At 44.2% G+C, this 27,828-nt stretch overlaps 1 protein-coding gene across 8 annotated transcripts in view; it reads right to left on the bottom strand.

Moving 5' to 3' along the window:
* LOC124152881 overlaps nt 1–27,828 on the bottom strand; it is a 98,564-nt gene that overhangs the window by 10,754 nt on the left and 59,982 nt on the right. For all 8 annotated transcript variants that reach the window (XM_048382685.1, XM_048382680.1, XM_048382682.1 and 5 more), the window contains 28 exons: nt 25,378–25,519; nt 22,262–22,383; nt 21,700–21,870; nt 21,458–21,561; nt 20,132–20,246; nt 19,559–19,822; nt 18,900–19,033; nt 18,405–18,639; nt 17,793–17,960; nt 16,966–17,126; nt 15,695–15,829; nt 14,175–14,484; nt 13,679–13,804; nt 12,717–12,883; nt 12,170–12,318; nt 11,629–11,795; nt 10,842–11,003; nt 9,772–9,891; nt 9,103–9,225; nt 7,527–7,741; nt 6,934–7,035; nt 6,096–6,266; nt 5,721–5,900; nt 4,713–4,899; nt 3,794–4,029; nt 2,641–2,821; nt 1,753–1,854; nt 338–463 (listed from right to left, as the gene is read on the bottom strand). In XM_048382685.1, coding sequence (XP_048238642.1) covers nt 338–463; nt 1,753–1,854; nt 2,641–2,821; nt 3,794–4,029; nt 4,713–4,899; nt 5,721–5,900; nt 6,096–6,266; nt 6,934–7,035; nt 7,527–7,741; nt 9,103–9,225; nt 9,772–9,891; nt 10,842–11,003; nt 11,629–11,795; nt 12,170–12,318; nt 12,717–12,883; nt 13,679–13,804; nt 14,175–14,484; nt 15,695–15,829; nt 16,966–17,126; nt 17,793–17,960; nt 18,405–18,639; nt 18,900–19,033; nt 19,559–19,822; nt 20,132–20,246; nt 21,458–21,561; nt 21,700–21,870; nt 22,262–22,383; nt 25,378–25,519 — 4,575 coding nt within the window. The remainder of the gene's footprint in view (nt 1–337; nt 464–1,752; nt 1,855–2,640; nt 2,822–3,793; nt 4,030–4,712; nt 4,900–5,720; nt 5,901–6,095; nt 6,267–6,933; nt 7,036–7,526; nt 7,742–9,102; nt 9,226–9,771; nt 9,892–10,841; nt 11,004–11,628; nt 11,796–12,169; nt 12,319–12,716; nt 12,884–13,678; nt 13,805–14,174; nt 14,485–15,694; nt 15,830–16,965; nt 17,127–17,792; nt 17,961–18,404; nt 18,640–18,899; nt 19,034–19,558; nt 19,823–20,131; nt 20,247–21,457; nt 21,562–21,699; nt 21,871–22,261; nt 22,384–25,377; nt 25,520–27,828) is intronic.

Below are 27,828 nucleotides of genomic sequence, written 5' to 3'. Positions count from 1 at the left end.
CTGGTCACCGGGTGTGCTGGGGTTACACCTAGGGAGCAGGGCTACATTGACGATTCCCATGTCACCGCTTCATACAGCCAGTCTGGTCACCGGGTGTGCTGGGGTTACACCTAGGGAGCAGGGCTACATTGACGATTCCTATGTCACCGCTTCATACAGCCAGTCTGGTCACCGGGTGTGCTGGGGTTACACCTAGGGAGCAGGGCTACATTGACGATTCCTATGTCACCGCTTCATACAGCCAGTCTGGTCACCAGGTCCTGGTTCCAGCTGTCCCTGACCACACGTTACAACACAAGACAACAACGTCCACCTTGGCTGCGAGGTGTACACATACCGAGACAGAAGTCCTCCACGCCGTAGTACCCCTCCTTGCAGATGCACTCCGCCCCACCGTCGATGTTCCTGCAGTCCTGACCTGGCTTGGTGCAGTTGTGCGTCCTCGTGGCACACTCGTCCACATCTGTCAAAAATATAAACAGCATGTACAAGGATGTCAGGAAATTGCAAACGTTACAAAAGCAGGACACTGACTCCTACGGAAGACTTTGGGGGCCACTTATTGTATTTCTTTTTTTTAATTGAAATTTCAGGAGATACACGTTGACTTTTCAAGTTAAAATCTTAAAATTTCAACTTATTATCTTGAAATTTCAACAAAGATATTCAAATTTCAACTTAATATAAATTTCAACTTATTATCTTGACATTTCAAAATAGCATCTTGAAATTTCAAGATAATAAGTTGAAATTTCAACATAACATAAGTTTAAATGTTAAGTTTATATATTTTGAAATTTCAAGTTAAAATCTTACAATTTCACCTTATTATCTTCAAATTTCAACTTAGTATTTATCTGGAAATTTCAACATAGCATCTTCAAATTTCAACAAAGCATCTTCAAATTTCAACTTAATATAAATTTCAACTTATTACCTTGACATTTCAACATAGCATCTTTGAAATTTCAAGATGATAAGTTGAAATTCCAAATTATAATCTTAACATTTCAACTTATGTATCTTGAAATTTAAACTTAGTATCTTGAAATTTCAAGAAACAAAACAAATGGCCCTAAAATGCTTCCGTAGATTCGACTACCTTCGCAAAATTGCTTCGAAGTTTATATCTCCAATGTTGCCTACACTTGTGAAAGACCTCAGCTACGCCCCGGTTAGACACTGACTTTCTCTATCTTAGACTAACATCATGATAATGATAACAATTATCCCAGTAATTTGTCTAGACCCCTCCGATAGTAAATTCTGACCCGGTAGTCGATTCTCTCCTACCCAGAAATCCTAGTGTAATGCTAAGTCATCCCTGTGCCGGAGTGAGGGTCCGATAGAGGGCGACACCATGTATGTTTGTAAACGCTGAAAGAAGTACCTACCTGAAATTCTGTTTTAAAATTATCCGTAAATAGCCTCAAAGTTTGCCGTTTTTATATCCGTTGACGTCATCCTGCTAAGAAACCTACCTATCATAGGTGACGCAGGAGATATGAATGTACGATACCCGTGAAGACCCGGGGTAGAATAGGTCTTCAGCAACCCATGCTTGCCGTAAAAGCCGACTATGCTCATCACTCATGTCAATCACTGGATTGGATGGTCCAGACTCGATTATTTACAGACCGCCGTCATATAGCTGGAGTATTGCTGAGTGCGGCGTTAAACAACAAAACAAACAAACAAAATGAATGTACATGGGGAATATATCCAGGCATTACAGAGTGCAGGCTCACGTACCCACACACGTCTCGCAGTCAGCTGTGTATCCCATCTTGCAGACACACTTGCCCTCCTTACACTCCTGGTTTTTGCTGCAGTTGACTTTGTAACACGGGTCCTCTGAAACACGACGGCGGGGAGATTGAAATCTTTAAGTATACTACAATACACAACAACATCGCAACACCAATAGACGTTGTGGCGAAATAGCAGCAGGAATACCTACGAGTCTTATTCAAGCACTGTGTGACTTTCATACAAATTAAAGCGGTATACCTAGAGAGCTTTGCAGTTGTACCATTAATCTCTTGATTGTCCACGAAGTCAAAATATATACTGTATATAAATCTAACAGTTAATTTAAATACAATGAGGCAATGGCTCACACATGACACTTATTATAACATCGAGTGAGTGAGTGAGTGAGTGAGTGAGTGAGTGAGTGAGTGAGTGAGTGAGTGAGTTGGGTTTAACGCTTTGAACAGTATTCCGATATCTCACGTTGGTATAACGTCCAACTACAAATGAGTAACAATGTGTGGAACATTGGGCTATAATCATGATTTTGTATAGTACTAACAGAGAAAGTCTAGACAGTGTAATAAAGCATTTGTTTCAATCTGAGACAGTGTATATGTGTACTTAGGCTAATCATCAAGTGCTAGAGTGATATATATACCAAGTAAGTTGAGTTTGCTGACAATCAATCTTGCTTTTTTTGTATGACTTGATTCAAATTTACTAAGATGTCAGTTGGCCCGAGCCTTGCCTCTTTGAACCCAAGATGCCGAGGACATTACAAACACAGAGTTTAAATCCTCGAAAGTATTAACCGCATATTCATGAATATGAATCTCTTCAACTGATCCTGTAAAGATATATAGTTGTCATTATTTAAAAACCTACCTTCGCATTTCTCGCCATCGCCCATGAATCCGTCTTTGCAGTGGCAACCGTAGACGCCTTGTTCCAGGTCAAGGTCACAGATGGCGTTCGGGTCACACACGAGAGACTTGTTATTGAACACGTTACCCTCATTGCAGATTCTGTACGCTCCACACCCGTCACTGACGACCGTCTCCCCAGCCTGCGTGCCACACAAGGTCATGTGTTATAACTGTCATGTGACATTGTGTCACATGGTATGGTTCCTGAATGGGGACTTCCGTTTCAGCATCGCATAAGACAATGGGCAATCAGAGGACACACAAACTGATACGTACATATGTATCAATCCAATCACAGTACTTTCATCTGGCGTATTCTGGTTGTTCTATGACGTTTCCATATTTGTAAACGTGGGTCAGTGACATTCGGTGTGTTGATTGCAGTAAAAGATTCAAAACCGATACTGTTGTTTATTTTTGTTTGATAACAAATTCTATCCACTTTAGCTGTAATAACGGTAACGCTATTTTTAACGCAGCCCCAAGTGGTTTATTGTACAATAAACAACGACCACGAGTCTTTTATTTCTTATATGAGATATTAACTTTAGGTAGAGCCTCTTAAGGATGTTAGTAAAAGGTACACGCTTTAACATTTTTTACCCGTATGGAAATAATAATGACTCCCTCAACAGAATCCGACCGCGGCAATGTCGGACAATTCCAATTTATGAACAAAGCTCCTAAAGTTTCACGTCGATTATCTGTACCATTTCTCCCAATAGCAATTGTCACATCTCTCCCACTTTGGGATGCGATTGTTCGGCCATTGCGTTTATCTACGTTGCCCAGCTACAACTATGGGGAACAACTCACTAGACACCTACGTATCAAAATAACGTCGTACAAATGACGACGTCATCAAGTTGCGAGCGCATGTTCGAATCTCCAGAAATGACGTCATGATTGGACAATGTTTTATCGTGAAAAAAAACACACGCTTCGTTCCTCATTGTTCTTTGTGACTTATCGCGTAGCTATCTTATATTAATATTTAAAACATCCCGAAGCACGTTTGATATAAAATGGGAGGAAACTCAATTTCTTAACTGCTCAATCAGTCCTCCATTGTATTATCCATAGTGCGCATGACCGGAAGTGGTGCTACATACCTTCATGTAGGTGACAGAGTCGCCCTCCTCGTAGATGCAGCCGCACTCATCCGCGGGAACGCAGCGGTCTTGGTCCTTGTAGTAGCCGTCATTGCAGAAGCAGCCGTCGAGGCACGACGACGCGGGGACTTCAGTGGTGTTGGTCAGCAGCCCCAGACATGTCTGTACCGGACCTGGGTCGGTGTCGGCCATGCCGCCACACACGCTGTACACCATGTTCACGCCACAGGACTCCCCTGCAACGTTGACTACAGCGTTAGAGGACGACGCTGGTACACACAATATACGACACATCCTACTCTGAAGTTGGTAATTGTAACGTTTGGAAACGTCATCTCATGGCATTTGCTGTAACGTATATTCGCCCAATGAAAGGACACTTTCTATAAACGCCAGAGCCTACCCGACACTGTACACTGTATGTGCAATTCACCGATGGTCTGTATTACAACCTCGGACATTTATAATGCTCCTAATAATCTTCATCGACCCAAATTCATTCTTCAGCCAAGCTTCTGCCCGGAATCTGAAGGCGCCCGTCACGCTATATTTTGAGCTTTTTTTATTTGTGTAATAAATGGTAAAGTACCAACCCGTTTTATTGATAGTTCCATTGAATGAGACAGGTCATTGTCTACAATCAGGGCAAACAGTACCGGCAGATCCAATACTGAGACTGAGGATGACACCTCGGAACATAAATGCATATGGAATGCTGCTTGATGACGTCGCGGAAAGTAGAGGTCGCAAAAGTAACATTGGTTATAAAATCTGGACTAAATCTTGATAAGAGTTGTCTTTCTTTATATTTTGTATATAACTTCACATGTATAATATTAACGGGCGCACCAGCGACCAAGAAAATATCGACAATGTCCTTATCTCCAGGCAGAGGTTTATGTAACCCAACTTGACTCACCACACCGGAGGCCATTGGCGTTCCTCCATACTGGGATCTGTTCTCCAATAGCTCGGCACTCGTCCGCTACCCTCCCCGCGGTGGCGCACATGTTGTCCATGGCGGTCTGGGGGGAGCTGCACATGTCGATGTTGCAGCCTCTGTACAGTCCCTCCATGATGGTGGAGCTGATCTTGGGGATGCAGTCCTAGATTCACAGAAGTAAACCACGATACATCTTGGTGTATGTGTAATGTATCAACATGTATTCATATCAATAAAGACAACCTCCGTGGGCTAGTGGATGGAGCCTCTGCCCGAGGAGTAGAAGGTCCATGGTTCCATTCCTGGGGTCGTCGTACCAAAAAGACGTTAAAAGATGGTACTTGTTGTTAACCTGTCTGACGCTCGGCATTATGGTGATAAAACAAAGACTTGTCGACTCGGAGTCAGTATACTGTGCGTGAGAGGGCTATCCGTGTTAAACCGTATGGTATCTAGTCCGGACTAGAACAAACAGCCACATAGATTGTATAGTTTGTCAGCAATATTCCAGGTTAGTAAACAGGACCAAACAATCCAGTGGTTGACATCATGATCACTGATCCATGCAACCAAGTCTCGGAGCCAAACGCTCGATCCATTTAGTCGTCTCTTACGACAAGCAAGGGTTCAAAGCGACCACTCTTCCTTGAATCCACACAGTTAGTGACCTAGTTATGACATGGTTTGTGACACGGTAATGGCATGGTTCTGATTGAGAAACGATACTTGCCTTGAAGAGACCGGTGAAGATCCAGGGTAGAATAGGTCTTCAGCAACCCATGCTTGTCGTAGGGGGCGACTTACGGGATCGGGGGGTCAGGGTGGCTAAACTGGTTGATGCATGTCATCGTATCCCGTAGATTGGTGCTTATGATGTCAGTCGTTGGATTGTTTGGTCCAGACTCGATTATTTACAGACCGTGGTCATATAGCTGGAATATTGCTGAGTGTGGCTTTAAACAACAAACAAACAAACAAACAAACCTTGAAGACAGATGTCTGGAGTCCTAGGAGGTAGCCACACATCATGGCGGCCATCTGTTGGCTCATGCCGCACACGGGGTTCATGGACGGAGGCTCATCACAGTCTCGCTTGCACCCGGGACTCTGCAGCACTGACGCACTCGACGCCCACGAGGTGCCGAACTGGTTATTGTTGGTTGTCTGTAAAACAGGACCAACTTCACTGAAACAAGCGTAGCTGCGGAATGTGAATCGTCATCACGGCACGTGATTTTGAACAATAACTTACCAAACGCGTTACCCAGAGATGTCCAGGTCAAACCAAGATTGTCACCAAAGTCGCATTAGTATTACAGTTAAATATGACAGGCTATTTCGACTAGCAGCTACACGTACGATCTGGCCTGCATTTGGGCACCCTGGTCCAATCGTCCAGTCGTCCTTGTCATCGTTGTTGTAGTTGCCGCAGATGCCACACACGTTCTTCTGGAACTTCTTGTCCACGAAGATCTGCACCTTGTCCCTGCCATCCCAGGTCACGGTCAGGTTGATGTTGCTGCTGAAAATCTGGGGGAAGACAGACTCAGAGGTTAGGAGTGAGTGAGTGTGGTTTTACGCCACCTTAAGCAATATAGACGGCGGGGGACACCAGGAATGGGCTTCACACATTGTACCTGTCTGGAGACTGAAAAACTCGGGACTTCAGCGTGACAACCGAACAGTAAAACCATTACCCTATCGTCCTTTGGGGTTAGGAATGAATGGATCAGTTGGGTATAACGGCGCTTTTAATTAGATCCCATGTCAACTTAATCATAGGTGTCCCCCGCCGTGTTATTGCTGGAATATTGTTGACATTGAACAAACCTTATCATCGGTTAACGAGGCAGAAAATGAAATTGTGAACGCAAATATAATGAAAAGTCCAGTTGCATACGTGCACGAAGTAATTGAGATACATTTGCCATCATATCTGTAATATCCCAGTAACACAAAAGAAATAGAAATACTTAGCATCCTCCTCTTTCATCGATAGTATGGTAATGATACGTTTAGATATGTATTGAGGGCTACAGGACAGACCCTACTCGAGTCGTACAGTTCAACTGTAGGCCTGTTTGTCGTGAATGAGTGCAGTCAGACTACACCTGTCTTGGCTGAAATGTCCCTTTCCTGATCTTTTAACTACTGAAACAAAACGTGTACGCCACCACCATGTTTTAGATCTACGTACCACTTCCCTGCCGGTGTCGATGACCGAGAAGCCGTTCCCGTTGTAGCCGGCTTTGATCTGTCCGTTCACACGGATCTCCCGATTCTGCCGCATTTCGATCAGCTGGAAGAGAGGTCAGATGAAGATGCAATTGTTGCATGAATACACACGTGAATAGAGCAATTGTTGCATGAATACACACGTAGATAGAGCAATTGCTGCATGAATACACACGCGGATGGAGCAATTGTTGCGTGAGTACACACGTAGATAGAGAAATTGTTGCATGAATACACACGGGGATAGAACTGGAAGATTGCTGGGGACTATTCTATACTTGACAAGAAGGTTGCTGAGGACTATTCTATCCTTGACACGAAGGTTGCTGAGGACTATTCTATCCTTGACACGAAGGTTGCTGAGTACTATTCTATCCTTGACACGAAGGTTACTGAGGACTATTCTATCCTTAACACGAAGGTTACTGAGGACTTTTCTATCCTTGACACGAAGGTTGCTGAGAATTATTCTATCCTTGACATGAGGGTTACTGAGGAATATGCCATGGTGTTTTTGCGCGGTGATCGTATAGATGGAAGCATGTCTGTACTTACAGTGCTCTTGTACTTGACAGTGATCCCCTTTACCCAGGCGGCATGCTCCACTCTCAGACCCTTGTCCCAAGAATTCATGATGACCTCGAAGGTCGGTGTCCCGCCATCACAGTTGTCCCGGCCCATGGTGTACTCACAGAGACCCATGTAGTCCAGCCACTTCTGGTCAAACGACAGGCAATGGGGATCGCCGAAACACACGCATTGGCCTTGAGCTGGGGAATGGATTAAAGAGGAACGGTCTGGTTATTTTACCGCAATCAAACGCGGGGCAACGGAAGTCGCCGAAACACAAGCATGGACCTGGAAAATGGACTAAGGAAGAAAGTGTATTTATTTGTTGTTTAACGCCCCACTCAACAATATTCCAGCTATATGACGGCGGTCCGTAAATAATCGAGTCTGGACAAAACATTCCAGTGAATGAGTATCGATCTACGCAATTGGGATACGATGACATCCATCAACCAAGTCAGCAAGGCTGACCACCCGATCCCGTTAGTCGCCTCTTACGACAAGCATGGGTCTGAAAACCTTTCTGTGTTTGTATCTCTGGAAGACACAATCACACGGTTGGCAGGGTTGGGTGGAGTCCGGGTGCTATGGACTGAGAAGGTTCATTGCGTCATTTCTTGATAATCATAACGTGCATGTTCGTTATTTGATTCATCCTTTGTATACCCTTTGGCGCAAAGAGGCTAAAGGTTGAAATGGAATGTGAAATATGTTGTAGGGTTAACCTCCGCGTCCGGTACAGTTCTCTACTTATGCCGATTGAAAATCAAAGTTCTTCGTGGTATTGTCGCATGCGTTTGATTATACAAGGCTGGCAAAGGACTCACACATTACTTCGGGGACGTATTTCAAGCTGTTCTGTTTATTGTGTTGACGTTAACGTAGTGTTTACCGAAGATCACAGTTCCAGCATGGACATTATACCGCTTTAGGGGCGGTCGGGTAGCCGAGTGGTTAAAGCGTTCGCTCGTCACGCCGAAGACCCGGGTTCGATTCCCGACAAGGGTACAATGTGTGAAGCCCATTTCTGGTGTCCCCCGCCGTGATATTGCTGGAATATTGCTAAAAGCGGCGTAAAACCATACTCACTCACCCACTATACCGCTTTATGGAATGTCCTATACGTTAGTACACATCGAGTGGCTACGTCAGTTATTGTGTAGCTTATACAACAGATCATCATTCTAAATAAATAAAATAAGTACTGGACTGTCTATCCCTCACTAACAATATACACGGGAGCAGAAAACTGTACAGACCAAGTTAACACGTTGCATGCGCTTTGTAGTATACCAAAACAAGTTGCTCTTGCGGTTAACATATGCTGAGTTTTTTTAGGAATATACAAGTATGAAACTTGGACATCATCAAGGAGTTTATATTATCTTTTGCTTTCAAATGTTACGTTATGTGAATATGCCTCTAGTAGCTTTGTTTTAACTTTGTACAATTTGTATCTGTGCTATAAAAAAATCCGGAAATATTTTTAACTTCAGCCAGTCATTGTATACCACAAATAAGAGTACATGTTAAAAAGGTGTGGGTAACATGCCAGCCTCACCATCACAGGTCTTGCCGTCCCCGACGAAGCCTCTCTTACACTTGCACGCAAACGTCCCATCCAGGTTCTCACACTTGGCGTCCGGATCACAGTCAGCAGTTCCCTCGGTACACTCGTTAATGTCTGCACACAACAGCATGATAATAATAATAATAATAATAATGATGATGATGATGATGATGATGATGATGATGATGATGATGATGATGATAATAATAATAATAATAATAATAATGGCGGCAGGACATGACAGTACCAGCGTGATGCTTTTATTGTAATCATTAACAACAATAATAATAAAATAAACCACATCATACATCATCGTTGCTTGCAATAATTTACGTTTCGAATTTACGTTTCAAATGGTGTAAACTTCTACAAGACACATTTGTGTACAGTTATTACCCAGTGCAATATTAACACAGCCTAGCGCTCTAACTAGTAGAGCTCAATCCTATACCGTTGTGTCCAGGGCCCCGTTCCACAAAGCGACTGTAGAGCTACGACTGTCGTAGGTCTATGTTGAAGTATGGAGCTACGATCGTCTCAGCGCAACGATCGCTTTGTGGAACGACGCCCTGGTTAGGTGTCCATCAGTGAAGCGCGGGTATTGCTGTGAGTATGTATCAGCACGTGAGAGGACAGTGCAATGTGACAAAGTAAGGGTACCTTCGCACGATGTCTTCCCAGTCTTCCTGTACCCCTCCTTGCAGGTACAGTTGAAATCCCCGGGGTAGTTGAGACACACAGCGCTGTAGGCACATCTCAGGTAGGAACACTCGTCGTCATCTGTACAACAGGACATTTACATGTACGGTAGCACGAGCAGGAGTGAGTCAGTGAGTGAGTGAGTGAGTGAGTGAGTGGGTAGGTGAGTGCGTGCGTGCGTGCGTGGGTGGGTTTTGAGTGAGTGAGTGAGTGAGTGAGTAAGTTTTAACGCCACTTTGAACTTTATTCCAGTCATATCACGGCGTGTCAGCTTAATGTGGGAGGAAAGCCCGAAGTGATGCAGGTCTCAGACGTTTACCACTTTGGTGAAACCCACGAGCACGGGTACAGTGCTGACAAACCTAGAAAATGGGGTCGAACCGGGATTTGAACCAACGATCATAGGTTTCTGGCGTGCCCAAGGGACACCCCTCTGCACAGGGAATTGCGGCGCCTGAGACGACGGGCCACTAGTGCCCTTCCACAAGCAGGATATTGTAAGCGTAAGGAATCTCATGTGCCTGTCAGCAAATCAACTCAACGCTACCAGCAACCACTGAATTATAAAATAATGTAGAAATAACCGTTTGCTCTCGGTATTCACAGCTTCCACGTAACGGCCCCTGTAAACTAGATATCAACTAAAGCTAACATCATTTCAGCTAGATCTAAATGGTAGGATATCACATGACCCTCAAGTTCATCTGACTTCGAGTAAAGTACATTTAAATGAAACATTGCGTGGCATCAGATCCGACGTTTTGTCAACTAGAATTGTCGTCGTTGATGTAACATCGTTAAAACTAGATCCGGCGTCAAAATAACAATGTGCCGTCTTTTTAACAAGATTGACATCATTTCACAAAACTTGACGTCATAGCAACTAGATGTGGGGCCGTTGCAGCTAGATCAGACATCATCGTTTTGACGTCGTAATAAACAGGTTTGATGGCCATATTATGTGTTTTCTTTTACATTTTCATTGTTCTCTGTAAGAAACAACAGTCCAGAAAGTGTTAATGTCGACTTACCGAAACACTCTCTGCCGTTGGCCCACACGTCGTTGATGCCCTGGCCCCTGATAAGGCCCTGGTAGCCTTGCTTACAGTGGCAGTTGAACTTGCTGACCCGCCTGTTCTCACACTCCGCCTCATCAGCACAGTCGTCGAAGTCCATGTTGCACACAGGAAGGTCTGACAATCACACAAACATATATCCAATATTTGTGTACAGTTATTACCCAGTGCAATATTAACACAGCCTAGCGCTAGGCACACAGGCAGCCCTGTTCACTAACTAATACACGCACGCACGCACGCACGCACGCACGCACGCACGCACGCACGCACACACACACACACATTCGTATCAGATGAAGTATCTTGAGTGAGACGTTATGTAAAATGTATCATTTCCTTTAGAAGAGTGATGTGAGTATGGTTGTACGCCGCTTTTAGCAATATTCCAGCAATATCACGGCGGGGGATACCAGAAATGGGCTTCACACATTGTACCCATGTGGGGAATCGAACCCGTGTCTTCTGCGTGGTGGGCATAGGCTTTCACCACTAGGCTACCCCGCAGCCCGCCTTCACGATAAGTTTAGCATTGATCTTATTTCAAAACTAAAGGTTCGAGCCAAACAGTTCTGGTCAAACTTTTGGTTGATAGAGAGTGTAAATGGAATATAACATGAGTAGACTTCAATATGATAGATGTTCCGTTATGATGTTCAGAAATCACTAACGCCTGAATGAAAGTGTGACATGATTTGTCATTCTGAAATCTTGACGTGGTCGATGTGAAAAGTGCACCTACCGATCTCCTGCATGCCGCAGTACAAGTCACCGATGGTCATGTTGGCCTGGGCGCCGTTACTGCCGGGGGTGGTGTAAGTGTAACTCCTGATGGGGAGGTCCGCCTTCACGCTGAGCACGCCGCCATCTTTCCTCCACACGTCATCGCCAATCTCACAGTTGCACTTCCTGCAAGCGAAGGAACCCGGATATACAACCACATCTAAGCTGTTGCCTAAGCTGTTCCCTCCATGAAATGTCACCCCCGACCCCGTAACCCTTCCATTATATCTCCATAACATGTCGTCCTTGACCCCTAGCCCCGTTATCCCTTATACTTGTGACGTGTCGTCCTTGACTCCGTGTTTACCTGTCCCATTAAATCGGTGACATGTCGACTAAGCCTCCCTGCCCTCTGCTATAATCTCTCTGACATGTCGTCCTTGACCCCAAGTCTTCCTGCACCCCGCCATTACTTCTGTGACATGTCGACTAAACCTCCCTGCCCGCTGCTATAATCTCTCTGACACATATCGTCCTTGACCTCCCTGCCCTTCCCTTACCTCTGTTGCATGTCGTCCTTGCCGCCGACTCCGCCGCACATTCCGTCGTCCCCACAGGAGCAGGTCTGGCTGCTGTCCTTGCCGCTCCCCCAGTACCTCTTGATCTGACCGTCCAACCCCTTCCAGGAGAAGGAGCCATCCTTGATAAACTGCGGAAAGAAGGGATCATACTTAGAGAATGACAAGCCAATGTTTATAAGTGTGTCGAATCCGGGATTCTAACCCAAGAATCAGCAGACCAATAACTTCTATTTCCCCTGACCGCCTCCGTGGCCTAGTGGTAGAGCGCCCGCCCGGAGAGCGGAAGGCCCGGGGTTCGATCCCCGCCTGCGTCACATACACGTGAATGTAAGTCGCTATATAAGTGCCATAATCTTGGACGCGACGTTAAACCCAATTTCACCTCACCCCATTTTTCTCCTGAAATGTTTGGAACGCCATAAATCCTCATGCAGAACGGTGCCTGGTACACACTCGGAACATCCTAACACACGATAAAAAGATTCTATCCAACAAGCTTCTAGTTAGTTGCGGACTTTCCACTCACCCCTGTCTTGAAGCAATCCACGAGGACAGGCTGGTAGCAATTTGTGGAAGTCTCGATCAGAATCCTAATTTGCTCATCGGTCAAACCTTTGTATGGGACGTCTGTCGTACCATTTGGGCTGTTTACGGGCTTATCCGGGTCGTCCACTGGCTTCACCCTAGCAATACCTGTACAGATAGATAAGTGTCAGTACCGAACTTGCAGCCATGGACCCACATGGACCCACACCCAGGGAAGATCACTCGCTTCATACTAAACACGAGATGATCACCGCTTCATACTAAACACGAGATGATCACTCGCTTCATATTAAACACGAGATGATCACCCGCTTCATACTAAACACGAGATGATCACCCGCTTCATCCTTACCCCGGGGAGATTACCCGCTACACACGGGACGAGATCGATATATATATACTTTAGCTATTAAAATAGCTGACCAATCAAAAGATGCCGCTGTGACATGGATGGTAAGTACAATCGCGGCTAGCCAACGCACCCTGTCACTATTGAAGGACTATGTTCATTCTTCTGTCAGCGATGAAAGGTTATGCCCAGTCTTCCCAAGGGATAGACGTGAAGCGAACCTATTAAAATGAGCTTTTAAAATTCGACTTCAAACATGTCAATTAATTAGGCTTAAGAGTGTATCAATTCAATGATACACTGGCTAGTACTCAATCTATCTCTTACGTCTACATTGTCGAATCAGGGTCCACTTGCACAAAGCGATCTTAGCGCTACGACTATCGTAAGCCTATGTTAAAGTATGGGAGTTACGATCATCTTATTTCTGAGATCGCTTTGTGCAAGTGGGCCTAGAAGTAGAACAGCGATCCAGCTGTCGAAGCATTCATATTCCCACCAAATGGACCCAAAGATGTTCCAAGCTGACAAGGTAAATATTCATCTGTGTGATTACTCCATGCATATTTAGAGCGGACTGTTTGGCTGCTGACCTTGTCCGGGGACGAGGTTCATGTCGCAGTAGACGAGGAAGGGAGGGATGGCGCTAGAGGGGTAGATTAGGATTTCACTGCTTGTCATCCCCATCTCCGCTGCTTCCTGGCAGTTCTTTGGCAGACCTGCAGTCAAGGAATCAGTATAGTGTACGACCGATCTCAAAATGGTAAATGGCATACCCGACATATTGTTTATTAAGAAGCACTCAATACAGTTACGGGGCATGCATATCTGACATTGCTACCATGCACATTTGATATCGTACCTTCTTTGATTCCAGATCGTGAAAGAGTTGACGAGAATGCCTAGTGGGAACGATATTCTCGTGGTTTAACTATTTTTTAGGATTCCACTGAATGCTTGGTGAGAAGTTTTGAGGTTTAAATGTGTAAATATTGGTAAAGAATTTGTAGAAAGATTCCTTTGAATTATATACGGGGTCTCTTCCAGCAGTTATCTCTAACCGAATAATTACGCCTCCCGCCGTCTTACCGTCCGGAACTCTGGAACAGTTGAGTGACGTAATGGTGGCTTTGCCTACAGCGTTCGGAGAGGTCTGTCCACCAAACGAAGCAGACACGATCGGGAGCTCGTCCTTTGCGGTAATGACGCCTCTGTCGAAGTCTCCCATTGGTCCCTTGTTGTCACAGCGACATGTGTTGTTCGTGCCGCATGTACCCAGCTTACCGCAAGGACAGCCCTTTGTCGTTATATCATCAGCCAATCCAAAACCAGGGGAGGTGTCCCCATCTGCTAATTTTAGTGATCCGATCGGAGACTCCTTACACTCGTAGAGCACTCCCTGAAATGAAGGCAATACGTCACAAAGTGACGGACTTGCTGCAGCCTTGTCCGTATATCTGGGGTTGCCTAACTGACATTATCCATAACACCTTTATAAAGATAAAAAGGGGTTGCCTAACTGACATTACCGAAGACACTTTTATAAAGATAAAAAGGGGTTGCCTAACTGTCACTAGCCATAAAACGTTTATAAAGATAAAAAGGGGTTGCTGACTCTTGCTAACAAATATTAAATAAACACATGCAAGCAGTAAATCAGGAAACTAAACCACTTTAAACATGGATTAGTCTCAGACAAAATTTGTGGTCCGGGGATGTGTCAGTCTTTCGATTGACACTTAGACGTTGGTAGAAAATGAACTTCTTTATTGTTTGTCACGAAGTTTCAGGGCTATGTCTTGACCCTTCCATGAGGGAATGGATGAAGGACAAGAAGGTGTTTCAGGGCTATGCCTTGACCCTTCCATGAGGGAATGGATGAAGGACAAGAAGGTGTTTCAGGACAATGTCTTGACCATTCCACGAGGAAATGGATGAAGGACAAGAAGGTGTTTCAGGACTATATCTTGACCCTTCTACGAGGAAATGGATGAAGGACAAGAAGGTGTTTCAGGGCTATGCCTTGACCCTTCTACGAGGAAATGGATGAAGGACAAGAAGGTGTTTCAGGACTACGTCTTGACCCTTCCTCCAGGAAATGAAAGACAAGAAGGTGTTTCAGGACTACGCTTTGACCCTTCCTCCAGGAAATGAAAGACAAGAAGGTGTTTCAGGACTACGCTTTGACCCTTCCTCCAGGAAATGAAAGACAAGAAGGTGTTTCAGGACTACGTCTTGACCCTTCCTTGAGGGATTTGGATGAAGGACAAGAAGGTGTTTCAGTGCTACTTTATATTATCAGTCAGGGCATTGGGCAAGAAGGAACCCTGAAACGTTGTGACAAACAACAAAGAAGCTATTATCCATAAAACGTTTTAAGAGGACTACAATGCTCATTGTGTAATTTATCAAGAATATAACAAACTACATTGTTTTTTATTCAGGATCATGACTTTATATGAGAAAACGTTTGGTCGTTGGATAGAATGAGATTATTCTTAATCACATATCTGATGTCCAGTTGATATATCCTCCATAGCCAATTGATGATGCATTGACAGCTGTCGGCTCCAGTTAAGTAGGGTCAAATGCTAAGCCCCTTCACTCACCTGCATACAGAACTTGGAGTGTTTGGCCAGCTCATTGAGTTGTTCTGGTGTGGCCCCAGGGTAGCTGAGCGGGATCTCAAAGTCTTTACTGCCCGTTCCTGTCACTGTCTTTGGACCACCATCAATGGGGTAAGCCTGGGGATGGGGACAAGTGACATTAACGGATTAGAAGTACAGTAAACTACGTTTATAACGAACATGTTTATAGCGAACTGACGGATATAACTATCTGTTTTTTTAGTTCCGGCCATTTGCTGTATATATGCTGTTATAACGAATTAATATTAGTGGTCCCTTGCAGTTAGTTACACCTGTAGTTTACTCTGTACATCGTAAGACGGTTGTTGTTAAGTAAGTTGTTTGTTTGTCTGTTTGTTTGTTGTTTAACGCCGTAGTCAGCAATATTACAGCTATATGGCGGCGGTCTGTAAATAATCGAATAATCGAATCTGAACCAGACACTCCAGTTAGCATCGATCTAAGCAATTGGAATATGATGACATACATCAACCAGTCAGTGAGTCCGACCACCCGATCCCGCCTCAAGCATGGGCTGCTGAAGACCAATTCTAACACTGATCATCATGGGGGGGGGGGGGGGGGGGGGGAGACTATGTGGGCCTTTTCATCACTTTTTAATAACTGTTTCAAAGAGAGACGGTAAGAAAAAAAAGGTGTTTATGAGAATCAATAAATATGTATTTGCCATCTTCAATAGAGGTAATGTAACACATTCATAGGACGGTATATATGTGCCCGAGACGTTGTTTTTTTCGGCTTCATGAGAACAGTATCTCCGAACTAAATACGTGTACTTATATCCACGCTTCAGAAGAGTAAGTGCTAACTAGAGAAGAGTGTGTTGACGATCCTTACATAAGTGTTCCTATGAGCTTCAGATAAGTGCATCTATGAATGTGGAAGGTATGTATGTGAGAAATATCAGAGGACTGAAAAGTGCTTCAGAAAAGTGTTTTGCGGAGAGTAATGTATGTTCGAATTTCGGAGGAGTTTATATATAACTTCATGTGCTTCAAAGGAACGTATCCACAAGCAGCAAAGGATTATTGTACGCATTTAAATGGGCCGCATGAACCTGCTACAGAGGAGTGGACGTACGCGTGTCCGTCAAGACTTTTAGAGCTGCGGGGCCATAGAAACGAAAGGGTACCGGGTTTAACTCATTGTGCTGTGACCTCTACAATACAACCAGCCGTCAGTCTGAGAGTTAGAGACGTGATATATGTAAATTGTTTCAGCTTAGATCGTACCATTGTAATGGCGTTGTCATTCGATTCATCAAACTTGCACACTGCGATGAAGGGGTCGACGCCGCCTGGACCGTCGGGGTCGATCACGTAGGTGCTGTTCCTCCAAAAGACGGTGCGCTTGTTGCGACTTATCATGATTTCATAGCAGTCCTTTTTGATGTCTGAAACAAAACACCAATATCAGCTGACTGCGTGGTTGAGGCTTCCTGAGTTAATAGAGGGGCGCTTTTCTCGGAGTTCAGGTCAGTAGAGATGGGGGTGGGGTGGGGTGGGGTGGGCTGGGGTGGGGTGGGGTGGGGTGGGGTGGTGTAGGGCTTGTGGTGGGGTGGAGTGGAATGGGGCTGGGGGAATACCATAACAGCAGAGTAAATACAAATACATGTCTATAACGCCAGTACATATATTGATATATAGTTTCAAGTAGCAATATCTAAGCCTAAACATGGGGAGACCAGGTTGAATTGGCAGTCGAACCGTACGGCAGCCGCAGGCTCTCTGTCTCCACAAATTCAAAATATGCGGCTACACCAACATATGTGACTACTACAGTATGTGACCGTGGGGATGCTGTGGCGGCCCTATATTTGCCATTGGCTGTAGATATTTTAGACCCCACGGCAAATGTGTCTGAGGCATTACTGAAGAGTTCTGCCAAACGAAAGATTATATTCAGGAGGAATCCGGGAGACGAACCAGTCATCAGAAGGACGCGGGCCTCCATACGTTGTGGTGACTGAGACTACTGAGCGATTAAAGTGTGCAAGAAGTCTGGTGTAGAATAACGATTCATGATTAATCCCAGCTCTGAAATATGTGGGCAGACCTACCATAACACTCAACGGGTCCCATGAAGACGTTCCTGGTCCCTGAGGAGGCCTGGAACTTGATGCGGGTGACGGGGAGGGCAGACTGGTCAATGATGAGGCCTCCATCCTTCTGACTCCCGGGCAGGTTACAGTTGCACAGCCCGTTGTTGCCCTGGCAGGGGACGCCATCTGCAGGAACAGGGCACGCCGGGAGATTATTATCATACATGCCCGACGTGATGGGTAATTTGTGGTTAATATTTACCATGCATGGGATGCTATGTTTAAATGCAGGGCATGCCGGGTAATTCATGATCTACACTGTCTATACATAGCACGCCATCTTTAAGTGCAGGGCATGTCAGGTAATTCATGATCTATACTGTCCATAAATAGGACGCCATCTTAAAGTGCAGGGTGGGTAATTCATGATCTACATTGTCCACACATTGGACGCCATCTTAAAGTTGAGGGCATGCAGGGTAATTCATGTTCTATACTGTCAATAAACAGGAAGCCATCTTTAGGTGCAGGGCATGCCGGGTAATGCGATTGACATACGTTAGAGACACCCTCACATGCAACCCAAAATACTCCCGTGTTACCTTGGCGACAACACTTAGTGAGACCCACCTTTGAGAGGCTCCACCCAGTATGGCTGTACGACACCTTCGCGGTTATACCAGCCGAACTCTCCCTCAACACGGAGGGCGGCGTCTTGGCAGGACATCTCAATCTTCTGGGTGCAGTACTCGAACTTGTCGATAAGAGGAAACATCTCCTTCAGGTTGTAGGAATAGTACTCTACAACTTTGTCGACCGGTTCGTTGGGGGGGATTGTGATATTTTGTTCCTTGGGAAACATTTGCTGAATAGAAAGAAAATCAAACATTGAGTACGTAACCTTGGAAACAATTTAATTTTGACTTTGTCGAAAGTCTAATAAAGACTTGAATAATATATTGTCAATAAGCTGCACTGACCATGGATAATGCAGCATCTTAGGTCACTGAACTTAAATCTCATAAAAACAAATGACGATACACAAATGGTAGAACACATTAAGGCTTACGGAACATCTTAAGTTACATGGCAACACAAAAATGAAAAAATAACGTGATGGCTTACAAAGACGCCTGCAGGCGGGAAGGCCCTGTAGTCACAGAAGACTGGCACGGGGCGAGGGGAGGCCCTGACGTAAATGGTTTGCGATGAACTCACGAAGGAGCTGGTTCGTGCATCCTGGCAGTTAGCGCGGACACCTGTAACATTAGTAGGACATAGGGAGTAGGGCTTCCTGTATTTTGTGTTTGTTTGTTGCTTAACGCCGCACTCAGCAATATTCCAGCTATATGGCGGCAGTCTGTAAATAATCGAGTCTGGACCAGACAATCCAGTGATTGATATTATGAGCATCGATCCACGCAATTGCATCAACCAAGTCAGTGAGCCTGACCACCCGATGCCGTTAGTCGCCTCTTACGACAAGCATATTCACCTCTTACGACAAGCATGGATTGCTGAACACCTATTCTACTCCGGATCCTATATATCACGGAATACACTAAGGGTTAAATGACAGATTGCATTTTCACATAGTTCTTCAATGGAGCAAAACAATTTTGACCTGCAAAGCCTAGTTTCTCAGTTCCTGAAAACACATGAGTATTTCGAGAATTTTCGTATAAAAAGAATATTTTTTAGAAATGAAATATCAAATCGTCGTCCCCTTGCTGTTTACATTACTGACGGAAACTGAAGTCAAAGCGCAGTCGTTGTTGACGTACCCGACACAGCGTTGCTGCACACGAGGTTGGAGACCGTGAAGGCGGCGGAGCGGCTGGGGTTGGGGTTGGCAGGATCTGTGAGGGTGCCGTTCAACTTGATGCACACCTTGCACACAGGGAGACGTGAGTTGTCCACGATGATAGCGCCGTCCTCCCGCTGCTTGCCGTCCTCGGTGTCGCAGTTACATTTGGCGGAGCGGCCGCCGTCGCACGTGCCCGTTACGCCGCACGCGCATGTGTCTACACCGCCACTTCCGGCCCAACCTTGGAATACACAGAGGTGAAATGAGAGTCGTCCTGGACACACATTGTTCTAAGCACTACGGTCGTCCTGATTCTAATGTTAAAATAAAGCAGTCATGACTGTCGTGATGCTGAGATCGGTTTCTGGAACGTGCGCCAGGGCCCCGTTCCACAAAACGACCTTGGCGCTGCGATAATATTCAGCTCATGTTAAACTAAGGGAATTACGATCACCTTAGCTCCAAGGTAGCTTTGTCAATGGGGCCCTGGTGCTTAACGATATACATGAGTGTGATAAACGGGTTGGTGTTGTCATTTAGTCTGGCCTACCTGGCTGTTTCACTCCGTCGCATGTCTCGTATGAGATGAGATCGCTGATTGGGGCGTTTGTGCACTTGAGGGTCAACTTCTGGTTGCATCTTCCTTTCGACGCTTTAACAAGTTGCTGAAACGACAACCATGAGCGTGTTACGCTTGTGTCTCACAGCAATACAGTCAAACAATACTTGCAAATAGTGAAGACCATCCTTGCACTGTCTCTGATTCACCTTGTTCTGGGGCCTCGTGGTGAATTTCCGGGACATTCTACCTCAGCACCCCCTTACACCGCCACAACTCACCACAACTTGTTCTAGGGCCACGTTGTGAACACCACTCTTACACTCACTCACAACATTTTGTTCTGGGGCCACGTTGTGAACACCTCTCTTACACTCACTCACCACAACTTGTTCTGGGGCCACGTTGTGAACACCACTCTTACACTCACCACACCTTGTTCTGGGGCCACGTTGTGAACACCACTCTTACACTCACTCACAACATTTTGTTCTGGGGCCACGTTGTGAACACCTCTCTTACACTCACTCACCACAACTTGTTCTGGGGCCACGTTGTGAACACCACTCTTACACTCACCACAGCTTGTTCTCGGGCCACGTTGTGAACACCACTCTTACACTCACCACAGCTTGTTCTGGGGCACGTTGTGAACACCACTCTTACACTCACCACAACTTGTTCTGGGGCACGTTGTGAACACCACTCTTACACTCACCACAGCTTGTTCTGGGGCACGTTGTGAACACCACTCTTACACTCACCACAGCTTGTTCTGGGGCACGTTGTGAACACCACTCTTACACTCACCACAACTTGTTCTGGGGCACGTTGTGAACACCACTCTTACACTCACCACAACTTGTTCTGGGGCACGTTGTGAACACCACTCTTACACTCACCACAACTTGTTCTGGGGCACGTTGTGAACACCACTCTTACACTCACCACAACTTGTTCTGGGGCCACGTTGTGAACACCACTCTTACACTCACCACAACTTGTTCTGGGGCACGTTGTGAACACCACTCTTACACTCACCACAACTTGTTCTGGGGCACGTTGTGAACACCACTCTTACACTCACCACAGCTTGTTCTGGGGCACGTTGTGAACACCACTCTTACACTCACCACAGCTTGTTCTGGGGCACGTTGTGAACACCACTCTTACACTCACCACAACTTGTTCTGGGGCACGTTGTGAACACCACTCTTACACTCACCACAGCTTGTTCTGGGGCACGTTGTGAACACCACTCTTACACTCACCACAACTTGTTCTGGGGCACGTTGTGAACACCACTCTTACACTCACCACAACTTGTTCTGGAGCTAGGTTTTTCCCATTGCCGTCCAGGTAGTTAATGTCAAAACACTGCTCAACCGGATTGCCACTTGTGCTTTCCAACGTATCGCCGCCTGAAAAAATCAGAAAGATCAGACAGTAAGGTGATATTCTACTGCATCTTGTTAACATACACATAATTATCACAAGTTCCGTTCACAGGTTCATGATGATTTCGAAGGTAGCGAGACAAGGGGAGACAACTACAGTACCTGGGGTTGCTGGTAGAACAGTCCGGGGAAAGTTGCAATCGACTTGGAAGGCATCCACTCCGCCGCTGCCGTCGGGGTCGATTGTGAAGCGGCCGTTTTCTGGAAGACTTTCTCCAAACTTAATCCTGTTTCTCGCAGTGCTGTACACATCCGTGCATGTTTTGAACACCTCTGGTGAAGAAAAGTACAGTATATGTACTTCGGTGCAGTGAAATACGTACCAACCTTCACGATCAAAGGGGCGAGTTTTTGTATTACTATTCTGACACACGTAAACTTTATAGGATACGCACACGAATGTAATCTATTTACAATGTAGCTGCAGTGATTTGGTGTTTTCAATAATGAAAAAAAAAAAAAAAATGTCCTGAGTTCAACAGGGTCAATATGACGTCAACAATCACATTCCGTGATCTTTATGTTTGTGACGTCATTGAATATTACGTCAACAATGTTTGGATAATGTCAGTAACGCTATCGGGGTATTTTCAAGCGTAGGTATAATAATATATTTATTATACAAAATAGTAGTATGCATTAATGTGACAATGGCGGTTGTTACCGAAACACTTAAACGGCCCCAGCTCCATATCCACGTAACCATTTCCGTCATTGTTGGCTTTAGAGAAGTCGACCTTTCCCACTGGCACTGCATTCTTGCTGGTTAAATCTCCTTCATCAACACTGAAAATATCACCAAGTGAATACTACATATTTCATATGTAGGCAATATTCAGTATAAAAGCAACTGTGATAGACAGGTAGTATTAAGCATATACACCACTGTGATAGGTAGTATGTATTAAGCATATACATCACTGTGATAGGTAGTTTGTATTCAGTATATACATCACTGTGGTAGGTAGGTAGTATTAAGCATAAACACCACTGTGATAGGTAGTATGTATTAAGCATATACATCACTGAGATAGGTAGGTAGTATTAGGTAGTTTGTATTAAGCATATACATCACTGTGATAGGTAGGTAGTATTAGGTAGTTTGTATTAAGCATATACACCACTGTGATGGGTAGGTAGTATTTAGCATAAACATCACTGTGATAGGTAGTTTGTATTCAGTATATACATCACTGTGGTAGGTAGGTTGTATTAAGCATATACACCGCTGTGATAGGTAGGTAGTATTAGGTAGTTTGTATTAAGCATATACACCACTGTGATGGGTAGGTAGTATTTAGCATATACATCACTGTGATAGGTAGTTTGTATTCAGTATATACATCACTGTGATAGACAGGTAGTATTAAGCATATACATCACTGTGATAGGTAGTTTGTATTCAGTATATACATCACTGTGGTAGGTAGGTAGTATTAAGCATATACACCGCTGTGATAGGTAGGTAGTATTAAGCATATACATCACTGTGATAGGTAGGTAGTATTAGGTAGTTTGTATTCAGCATATACATCACTGTGATAGGCAGCTAGTATTAAGCATATATACTACTGTGATAGGCAGCTAGTATTAAGCATATACATCACTGTGATAGGCAGCTAGTATTAAGCATATACCTCTCTGTGATAGATAGGCAGTATTAGGCATATACATCACTGTGATAGGCAGCTAGTATTAAGCATATACATCACTGTGATAGATAGGCAGTATTAGGCATATACATCACTGTGATAGGCAGCTAGTATTAAGCATATACCTCTCTGTGATAGATAGGCAGTATTAAGCATATACATCACTGTGATAGGCAGCTAATATTAAGCATATACATCACTGTGATAGGCAGCTAGTATTAAGCATATATACTACTGTGATAGGCAGCTAATATTAAGCATATACATCACTGTGATAGGCAGCTAGTATTAAGCATATATAGTACTGTGATAGGCAGCTAGTATTAAGCATATACCTCTCTGTGATAGATAGGCAGTATTAGGAATATACATCACTGTTATAGGCAGCTAGTATTAAGCATATATACTACTGTGATAGATAGGGAGTATTAGGCATACACATCACTGTGACAGGCAGCTAGTATTAAGCCATACACCACTGTGATAGATAGGCAGTATTAGGCATATACACCACTGTGATAGACAGGTAGTATTAAGCATATACATCACTGTGATAGGCAGCTAGTATTAAGCATATACATCACTGTGATAGGCAGCTAGTATTAAGCATATACCTCTCTGTGATAGGCAGCTAGTATTAAGCATATATACTACTGTGATAGGCAGCTAGTATTAAGCATATACACCACTGTGATAGATAGGGAGTATTAGGCATACACATCACTGTGACAGGCAGCTAGTATTAAGCATATACATCACTGTGATAGGTAGTTTGTATTAAGCATATACATCACTGTGATAGGCAGCTAGTATTAAGCATATACATCACTGTGATAGGCAGCTAGTATTAAGCATATACCTCTCTGTGATAGGCAGCTAGTATTAAGCATATATACTACTGTGATAGGCAGCTAGTATTAAGCATATACATCACTGTGATAGGCAGCTAATATTAAGTATATATATCACTGTGATAGGCAGCTAGTATTAAGCATATACATCACTGTGATAGGCAGCTAGTATTAAGCATATACATCACTGTGATAGGCAGCTAGTATTAAGCATATTGACTACTGTGATAGGCAGCTAATATTAAGCATATACATCACTGTGATAGGCAGCTAGTATTAAGCATATATACTACTGTGATAGGCAGCTAGTATTAAGCATATACCTCTCTGTGATAGATAGGCAGTATTAGGCATATACATCACTGTGGTAGGCACCTAGTATTAAGCATATACACCACTGTGATAGATAGGCAGTATTAGGCATACACATCACTGTGACAGGCAGCTAGTATTAAGCATATACACTACTGTGCTAGGCAGAGGCTCTTAAGCAGTAACATGCACATATTTCCGTGTGGCATAAGGGCGTCTTTTGATTTTGGTCGAAAAGTGTGCAGTTTTCTTTACAGATCACCAGGCAAATATCATTTTGACTCGAATATATGAAAACGGATCTCGGCAGCCAAACACATTAAAGCGGTGGAGAGAGACGCACGATTGTTTATGAGACACTCACAGTGAAGTGGTGGAGAGAGACGCACGATTGTTTATAAGACACTCACAGTGAAGTGGTTGAGAGAGACGCACGATTGTTTATGAGACACTCACAGTGAAGTGGTGGAGAGAGACGCACGATTGTTTAGGAGACACTCACAGTGAAGTGATGGAGAGAAACGTATGATTGTTTATGAGACACTCCCATTGAAGTGGTGGAGAGAGACGCACGATTGTTTATGAGACACTCACAGTGAAGTGGTGGAGAGAGACGCACGATTGTTTATGAGACACTCACAGTGAAGTGGTGGAGAGAGACGCACGATTGTTTATGAGACACTCACAGTGAATCGATGGAGAGAAACGTATGATTGTTTATGAGAAACTCCCAGTGAAGTGGTGGAGAGAGTCGCACAATTGTTTATGAGACACTCACAGTGAAGTTGTGGAGAGAAACGTATGATTGTTTATGAGACACTCCCAGTGAAGTGGTGGAGAGAGTCGCACAATTGTTTATGAGACACTCACAGTGAAGTTGTGGAGAGAGACGGTATGATTGTTTATGAGACACTCCCAGTGAAGTGGGGGAGAGAGACGGTATGATTGTTCAATAAAACACTCACAGTGAAATGGTAGACGTCTCCGAGCTGTCACACTGGCAAACATCCTCGCCTCCAGCACCCACACAGTTCTTGTGTGTACCGTTCCCGGACCAGTAGGTGTACTTGAAGTTGTTGATCAGAGCCGTCCATGTGGCGAACTGACCTACATCAACACCAACATGAACATCACCAGCAGTCCAGCATCTACCCTACGCTGACGTTTGTGTTCATATTCAACAGACAAGCGGACCAACTATAACTGTTGCCCAATAATAAATCTGTATAACGACATGCCAAAGAAATTGTTCAAAAACGTCAGATGTTAGTATCTAAATATTGTGTGTTTTGTGCGCGTCTGGCTCTTTTAGGGTTATTTTTAACAAGCGCTTGATTATGTGGTGCACATTAACAGATATAAACGTGAGAATAATGCTGGTAAGACTCCAGAATGTTTGTTTGTACTGCCTTCATTGTAATCCTGCACCATGACCGTGGAATATATTTATTTTATGAAAAAATAATAATCTTGAAATGCATACAAAAGCAAGTCTAGCCAGCTCAAGCTAGCTCTATTCCACACTCTGAAATCAGCATAGGGAAAAAAATAAATCTTTAGAGTCAAGAAGGATATTGTGTAATATAAGATTTCAGAGACTAAGTGTTAGTCTACCTTCCTTGTGTCATAGTGAAGACTACTTCAATAGGTTTCGTTAAAACTTCATTGATCCAAAAGACTATTATTTTTAATATGTTTAAAAAGTGCAAAGAAATTTATCCTGCTTTGTCTATTTAATATATTCAGTAAAATACTGTCAAGGTGGGAATGTACTTGAATGCTAGTACATTCGAAACATGGCGTTCCTAACTGCACAACTTACGGCATACATATTAAATGCTAAGCATATTGATGGATGGCATTAGTATTTAGGTAATACAAACTTGACAACTAATAACATGCATATCTTACAACTCAAGCAGAATCTCGTTTGCAGAGTCCGTAGATTTGTGTCAAAATGAAGTTAGTTTACACAAATAGGATTTACTTGAGCTGTTAATTAGCACACTGATACACAATGAGGACTAAAAGGTGTTTGCATGAACAAGGATGACAGTGTCTAGAGATGAAACAAATTCAACTATAAACAAAGAGATTGCCAACGGCGCCTACAGAGTTGCAGACGAGGAAAACTGTTTACTAGTGTTTATGGTGGGAAGAAAAACTAATAGTTAAAACACACAACGCTATCTAGAAAGTGTTCAAATGTAACAAATGTTATATTTGGGACAACACTTTCTGAGAAAAGCTGTGTGCTGGCGATTAGGTGCCTCACTCTGGCAGTGCGGGTTCGAATCCCGGACGGTACTCAATCCCACAAAAGTACGAGAATGTGTACTCTACTCAGAAAGTGTTATCCCAAATAAACATTTATTACATAATAGTGATAACAGTACCCATATTTTATAATATATTGCAACCATGAATCATAGAACGATAGCTAACCTTTGGTTTTCAACAGTTGAGAGGGTTGGTCAACAAGTGCGACAGATTGATTCATTAGGGCCCCGTTCCACAAATAATCTAAATGAGTGTTGTAAGGTTACGTTAGAGCACGGCGATAAGGTCGGCTTAGGCCAAACGTGGCTTTGTGGAACAAGGCCCCGAAAGCTATCCACTACAAGATTGGAGAGTTAAAGTTGAAACAAGGTCCCCTAAATTCATCAGATATGATTTGCTGGTGACAAGATATACATAGAGAAAACGTTGTCGTGAGATCTGCACTAACTAGGATAACTGGACAGAAAGACATATGTGATGACAAACTGTGTGGAGGCCGCGGGAGCGAGTGTCATCCCCACTGTGGTATTGTGATGCATTAAGTGAGTGAGTGAGTTGGGTTTAACGCCGCTTTTAACAGTATTCCAGTTATATCACGGCGTGCCAGCTTAATGTGGGAGGAAAGCCCGAAGTGATGCAGGTCTCAGACGTTTACCACTTCGGTGAAACCCACGCGCACGGGTATGGTGCTGACAAACCTAGAAACATAATCGGGGCGAACCGGGATTCGAACCCACAATCATATGTTTCTGGCGTGCCCAAGGGACGCAACTCTGCACAGCGAATCGCGGCGCCTTAGACGACTGGGCCACCCGTGCCCCCTGTGATGCATTGAACATAACGATAGACAGTGTCTCGACACCGACATTACACCCAAGTGAGGATTAGAACTTTGGCCTTTTCTGTGACGAGCTAATGCAGTTACCGTTAGGCCGACGACACTGATGATACGGCTGGTTGTCTAGTGACTTGTCTGATCTACACCTATCCGATATATGGTTCTAATGGGCCACAATGCAACGAGATATAGTGACTGGAGAGGGAGCAGTGTGAGGAGCTTGTTTCACACTATTTGTGGCTTTAATATGCCGCAACGCAGTGTGAAGAGCTTGTGTCAAACTAGTTGTGGCCTTAAT

The sequence above is a fragment of the Haliotis rufescens genome, unplaced genomic scaffold (assembly GCF_023055435.1).
Source record: "Haliotis rufescens isolate VD_foot unplaced genomic scaffold, xgHalRufe1.0.p SCAF_4, whole genome shotgun sequence".
NCBI lineage: Eukaryota > Metazoa > Mollusca > Gastropoda > Lepetellida > Haliotidae > Haliotis > Haliotis rufescens.
The sequence above is the reverse complement of the archived record's forward strand: the minus strand, read 5'-3'. Positions and strand labels throughout refer to the sequence as shown.